We start from the raw sequence: 6,744 nt of genomic DNA, 5'->3' as shown, positions 1-6,744 counted from the left end.
AATGCGTTCTTATACTTCTTATTTTTATTAGCCTTTGTAGAATAACTTAATCCTGTAACCTATTTGCCTAAAGTACCTAACATTTTTAAACTAAGTTGCGATCATGCATAGTATAACAATTTATTTTTTCTATTTTTTTTAAATAGTTCATTTTAATTGACTTTTGACACCTTTAGCAAATATATATACACACACACTAAGTTTGTTCTATAAAGCGTGCAATCTGCTGCACTCTTTTGTTCTTACAAGTATAAAAAACCTTAATTCTGTTGCATATTTTTATTTTCGACATTTGTACATAGATAACTTTATAGCAAGTAAAATAATATCACATCACCATGTAATAACAAAATTCTTTTTCACATATAGTAACAAAAAGTTAAAACAAAATACATTTTGATCGCACCAAAGTTTTTTTTCATCATTACAAACCAAGTCCATACTACAAAATGTAACAACAATAATAAGATATATTTTATTACTAGCAATTTCAATAGAGAATAACACGAGTACGAGACACTTTAACATCGCGGTATACTGTTTGAATGGTAAAAATAGTGGTAGAAATAATCACAAAATACCCTTCTAACCTATTCGACACCATACGATATGATGATGATCAATTAACTTTTAAAAACGTAAAAATACATATAATCAACCAAACTTCTCATCCCCACACCAAGTATCAACACAACTGCAACAAAATTGTTGAAAACAAATAAATCATTTGAATGATGTTATGTAATTTGGTATTTGAAACCCGATTTCCAAAAATTGCAGTGCACTTCTTGGATATCGAGTTTCAAACTTTCGCATGTTGTGTGTTTGGTTCATCAAAATTATACAAAAAGAAAAAAAGATGGTTTTATTATAGAATGGAAAAGCAGAAAAGAAAAATCTTACTTCAACTTGGTATTTATTTTTATAAAAACTATAGTTTTTTCATTCATACTTGACAAGTTACATCAAAACAGAAGGTAGACGGGCAACAAGCTGCGCCGCCAAGTTTTTTCATTCAATTTGGAATTTCTATGTTTTTCAAAAACTATGTTTTTACTTTTTACCAGTTTTTTTTAAATTTACTTAAAACTTAAGGATAATATATACGCCAACACGGCAACACCTACCTTAGTTGAAGACGAGATCAAAGATGTTAGAGCAACACCTAAGCTGCAGCCTGAAAGACAATAAAAGATCACGATGAATCGATTATAACATAGTTTATACACATATAGACACAGTCCTGCATTGAAGCCACATATACACTTGCACATGTTGCTTTAGATGTAATACATACCGCGGTTATGTAAACACATACCCGTCTCTTATGCGACTGTTTTATGTAAAAGGGCAGTTTAGGTATTTGACATGATTAGTAAACTACCTTCTCATCCACTGGAGTGAACAGAGCCTTGACTGCTTCAAAAACTTCTCCAACAGGTTTGGCAGCGTCAATCTGAGACCAAATTTTATGGAGTTTTCAAGCTTATAACACATTTGACGCTTCAACATCGACTTTCGATAGATGGATAAAAACTTTTTTTTACCTTTCGGACCTTCCCCTTAGAGTTGTAATATTCGATAACTGGAAGACTTGATTCCAGAAAAACTTTAAAGCGCTTCCTGATGGTGTCGATATTATCGTCTTCTCTACCCTTCATAACCAAATTTAAAGATTGTATTATGTAAAAATTTTAAATAATTTATAATTATACAAATTAAGTTTAAATTTATAAATAAAGAATATTTACCAACCTTTAAATTTAAATTTATAAATAAAGACTAATTACCAACCTGATTGCGACCCAAAAGTCGCTTCTCCATCTCTTCCTCAGGGCAATCAAAGAAGAGAACAAACTCGGGTGAAATTCCAGTCTGCAAATCAAGACATTTACGTTAAAAAAAATGATCTTTTGAAGTTTATAGAACTAGCAAAATATAGAACAATAGAACTTACGACAGCCTCAAATGCTGCACGGTTTTCCTCATTACGTGGGAATCCATCAATTAAAAATTTGTCATTTTCATTTTCCAAGATTGCTTTTTCAAGAAGCTTGATTGTTACTTCCGATGGTACAATCTTTCCCTCCTTGATCATGTTCTGAATCATGGTCCTACAAAATATTATAAACAGCTTAAAGTCGAGAAACGGTACTTAAGATTAAAAAACAATAATTAACTTTGCACGACTAAATGGACGATAAACATGAAATTAAAACCGTCTTACCCGTTTTCAGAGCCGGATTTTATTTCTGCACGAAGAAGATCTCCGGCACTAAGATGAGTATATCCAAAATGCTCGACGATGTTTGCACATTGTGTACCCTTTCCACTGCCTGGGCCTCCTGCTCAATTTTAAACGTGTGAGAAACATTGTACCTAAGGCTGGCAAATCGTGTCTTAACAGGTCTAACAGGTTTCTGATGGCGCGCACAATATAAGTTTCAAACATGATTACGACTCGTTTAACTACTTTCTACCTCATGTTTATAAAACAGTTTTATGTTTTATGTACAAAGATGAATAAATGATAGATCTTAACATTGTAATTTTAATTATTTTAAAAATTAAAAAAGTCAAAGGGTGTATTTTTTAGTCAAACAGGTCTAATCGTGTCATAACATGTACCCAATTGCCAGCCCATTTGTACCATATAATCTAGACAACCATTGTGGCGTATAATTAGTGTTTTGTTTATAATTTATAAACAAAACACTAATTATATAGAAAACTGTCGCGAGACGAAGAAACCAAAGTTCTCACCTAGGACAAATACAACCTTGGGCTTCTTTTGAGCAAGAGTACTTTCAATTGCTTGCTGCAATCAGAAATGCATAATGCTTTTAGTTACAAGTATTATTTTTTCGTGATTCGTAGAATGAACACAACTACACAAGTATGATGCTGTGTTTCCCTTCTTGAAGCTCGATGGCAGAGGTGAAAAGTGGCCCGTGCAGGTTGGATAACGGGTCAAAATGAGTATGGGTGGGCTTGATCCGAAAAACTTTTTCCAAAAGTTTTTACCTTTATGAATATTTTGGAGTTTCATATACAGTCACACAATATGATTTCTAAAATAATTAACTCTTGAGTAAAACGACCTAGAAATGTTTATGCGCTAAAAAAATACACTCTGAACAACTTTTGACCCGTTTGAATAAAGTCCTTAAGTTTTTTCCCTTACCCAATTGATCAATTTGAAATAAAAACAAAAAAAAAAGATAAAATCGAAATCGACACATTCACATATATATGATCAAAATACGCCACCTTTACTTAAATCCGTAATTATTATAATGTTATAATAATGAACAGGAGAAGACTCAAGACTGTCTCATGAGTGCAATTCTTAGGTCAGTATGCGAAAATACGCAAAACTTATAACCTTACAAGCAAATAATTACAACGATCAACACAAAAAATAGCTAAAAACAGAGCATATAACAACCTTGGTTGCAGCTTCAACGGTCCCCATGAGTTCACACTAAAGATTGTACAACTGAACTCTGCATCCAACAAAAAACCTTGTAGTTAAAATCTTTGTCAAAGCAACAAACAAGTATTTAATTTGTCCACTTGTTGCTTATATATATAAATATATTTTATTTTAATCTACCTAGTATGCATCTCCTTGACAACTGAACAAAGAGTGCACATACATGTGGTGGACTTTAAATAATCATACATTAAATTTAAGCCCAAAACAACTACAAAATGACAACAGAAAAAGACGAACGGTCCTAAAAGGCGTAATTAGCCGGTTAAATTCAACCGATGACCAACAATCTAGAAGTATAATTTTAGTTAGTGTGAACTGTGAAGAACTTGTTGCCAAATTATCTATCCTGTTTTTTTATAATCATTCTTATATACATTTAGCATAAAAAATATATTCTGAAATAGCACACGTAACGGTGAGAATATACATAAGTTAGATCTAACCTCAATTTAAAAAAAAGGAATCATCTTTATACTTACATCACAAACAGGCAACTAGAACAAATTACAAGTCAAAGTAGATCTAAAATCTAGAAACAGAATACATACAAGTTCTAACAATTTTCAAAGCGAAGACCGATAAATTGTTTAGCAGCACCTAGATTCAACATGTGAACCAGCAAATCTAAGTATCTAAGTTTAGATTCAAAAAGACACAATTTTTACAGTCAAATCAGAAATGGGAATGAACGAAACAAACACACCGACAACTCGAACATCAAACACTAACCGATCGAAAACAAGAACAAGATCTACCAATACAACAATGCACCATCTCCAGATCTAAACACAAAACCATCATTTCTGATTTCACATCTTAAAAAAAAAAAAAAAAAAAAAAAAAAAAAAAAAAAAAAAACCCTTCAAACCTCGACCTTTATCTTCTTTCACAAGATTCAGATCTCACTCAAAACTCCTTATGCAAGATTCAACTTCCAACTACATAATTCACCAAACTACCCTCATAAACACACAACAACCAATCAGATCATCACATAAAACTTTCATAGCTGAACCAAACCATCATGTATGTACAGATCAACTAAAACACAATCATATTAACAAAATAAAACACACCCACCAACAAAAACCACATAAATACTAATAAAAACCATGATTTAACAAGATCTAAACCATTACTCATAACCAACACACAACATAAAACCATCGTATATGTACGGATCAACTAAACCACAATCATATTTAACAAAATAAAAGACACCCTTTAATAAAAACGATGATTGGACAAGATCTAGCAAATGAAAGTGATAATAATTAGATCAGGGAGTGAAATATGAGGATGTTATCCAGATAAGTGGGATAAATAAGAAAGAAAGCTCACCAAAATGAAGAAAAGGCGTGGAGAATTGAATGAAAACTGTGATGGAGATGAAAGATCTGAGAGAATTGCGTAAGAACGTGTCGGTTTGAAGTGATGTTGCGGTGTTTATATAGGGTTCCGCAGGGCTTCTTCGTTCCGTTCGATTGGTTGTTCGTATAAAAGGAAATAAAGTATTAAAATCATGGAATATTATTAACTGTGAAAAAGAAAAAACCACGCGTCTCCGATTTAATATATAATAATTTAATAATTTATCATATTTTTTTAACAGTTTTGTATATTAGCTAATAATTGATGCCCCGTCCGCGTTGCAGGGCGATAACCGAATAATTCTCAATCAATTAAAAAAACATTACTATAATTTTGCTAGGAAAAAAAAACTAAAACGATGTTTTTCGGATAAGGGCAAAACTATAATTTTTCAGGACTAATGAGCGAGTGTTAGACGGCTTCTTGACACGGAAAAAAATTAAATCGAGTCAACCAATTAAAAAAAAGTTTTCTACTTTTCCTAAAAAACTAAAACAATGGAAAAACGTAATTTTCAACTGAGGGCGAACTCATACTTTTAATTCAGGAATAAAATCGTCAATTAAATGGACCAATAGGGGAGTGTCAGGCAGCTGCCGGCATGATTATAATTTTACACTGGAGGAAAAATTGTAATTTAACCAGTAAAACAAACAAAAACGATGGAGAAAATGTAAATTTAATTTGAGGGCAAAATCGTAACTTGGTTGTGAGAAAAAAAAAAACTAATGGCAAAACTGTAAATTTAAACCGGGAAAAATCGTAATCTTGAACCGAGGGCAAAATTGAATTTTTTTAGCTGGGAGCAAAAACATACATTTATTTTTAACTCGGGGTAAAAATATAACTTTGAACTGATGACAAAATCGTAATTATAAGGGGGAAAACTAATAGCAAAACTGTAAATTTAAACAGGGCAAAGTCGTAATTTTTAACCGAGGGCAAAATTGAAATTTTTAGCTGGGAGTAAAAGCGTAAATTTATTTTTAAGTGGAGGCAAAAACATAATTTTGAACTGATGGCAAAATCGTAATTTTAAAACGGGATAAAATTGTAAATTTCTTGGGCCAATAGGGGAGTGTCAGGCAGCTGCATGGCACTATTCCCTCTACCGCCCATTTCACCCAATAGGTGAAAACAACTATTACCACCCATTCAATTTGTATGTGTTGAAAATTAGGGATGAGCAAATCGTTCCCGGTATCGGTACCGAATTTACCAAACCGGATACTTTTTCGGTACCGATTCGGTACCGACTTTTAGCCTTTTCAGTACCGGTTCGGTACCGGTTTTTACCCTCAAATACCGGTACCGAACCGTACCGAACCGGGTATATTCGATACCGGTACCCACTTTTGGGGATTTTCGGTACCGGTTCGATACCGGACAGTACCGAGCTCATCCCTATTGAAAATTAAAATAAAGAAGGATTAACAGTAAACATTTTGAGTAAACTTCCGTTTTGCTCCCTATGGTTTGGTCATTTTAACGGTTTTGCTCCAATAGTTTAAAAGTAGCCATTTTCCTCCTTGATCTTTCGAGTTTGTCGCCAGTTTGTTTCCTGATCTTTCGAGTTTGTCATTTTAACTTACTTTTTTTAAATAAAATATAATTAAATCTCACATTTATTGATACGTGGTGTTTTCAAATATATAAATAAATCTCACATGTCACATTTGTTGATATGTGGTGTTTTCAAAGTGGGGGGCGACCCACAGACATTTTTTTTTGTCAAATTTTGTTGTAGTATTAAGTAATAATATAGGTTATGACTTATGAATATGAGGTGAAAAAATTATTAAATTATTATAAGAAATTGATTATGTACAAAATTATTGAACCATTTGTATATGGAAAAAAATAAAAAAATATAT

The 6,744-nt window shown here is 32.3% G+C and overlaps 1 protein-coding gene across 1 annotated transcript; it reads right to left on the bottom strand.

The window, feature by feature from the left end:
* Positions 1 to 450: 450 nt before the first annotated feature.
* On the bottom strand, positions 451 to 4,996 carry LOC110915062 (UMP-CMP kinase 3). The gene is made up of 10 exons (XM_022159686.2): positions 4,841 to 4,996; positions 3,449 to 3,506; positions 2,764 to 2,818; positions 2,228 to 2,345; positions 1,958 to 2,114; positions 1,795 to 1,875; positions 1,548 to 1,655; positions 1,385 to 1,456; positions 1,128 to 1,177; positions 451 to 694 (listed from the first exon to the last, which is right to left on the bottom strand). Exons 2-9 carry the CDS (start codon positions 3,473 to 3,475, stop codon positions 1,166 to 1,168), a joined length of 630 nt encoding a protein of 209 aa, XP_022015378.1. The 5' UTR covers positions 3,476 to 3,506; positions 4,841 to 4,996; the 3' UTR covers positions 451 to 694; positions 1,128 to 1,165.
* Positions 4,997 to 6,744: the final 1,748 nt, after the last annotated feature.

The sequence above is a fragment of the Helianthus annuus genome, chromosome 16, assembly GCF_002127325.2.
Source record: "Helianthus annuus cultivar XRQ/B chromosome 16, HanXRQr2.0-SUNRISE, whole genome shotgun sequence".
In the NCBI taxonomy this organism is placed as follows: Eukaryota; Viridiplantae; Streptophyta; class Magnoliopsida; order Asterales; family Asteraceae; genus Helianthus; species Helianthus annuus.
The sequence above is the reverse complement of the archived record's forward strand: the minus strand, read 5'-3'. Positions and strand labels throughout refer to the sequence as shown.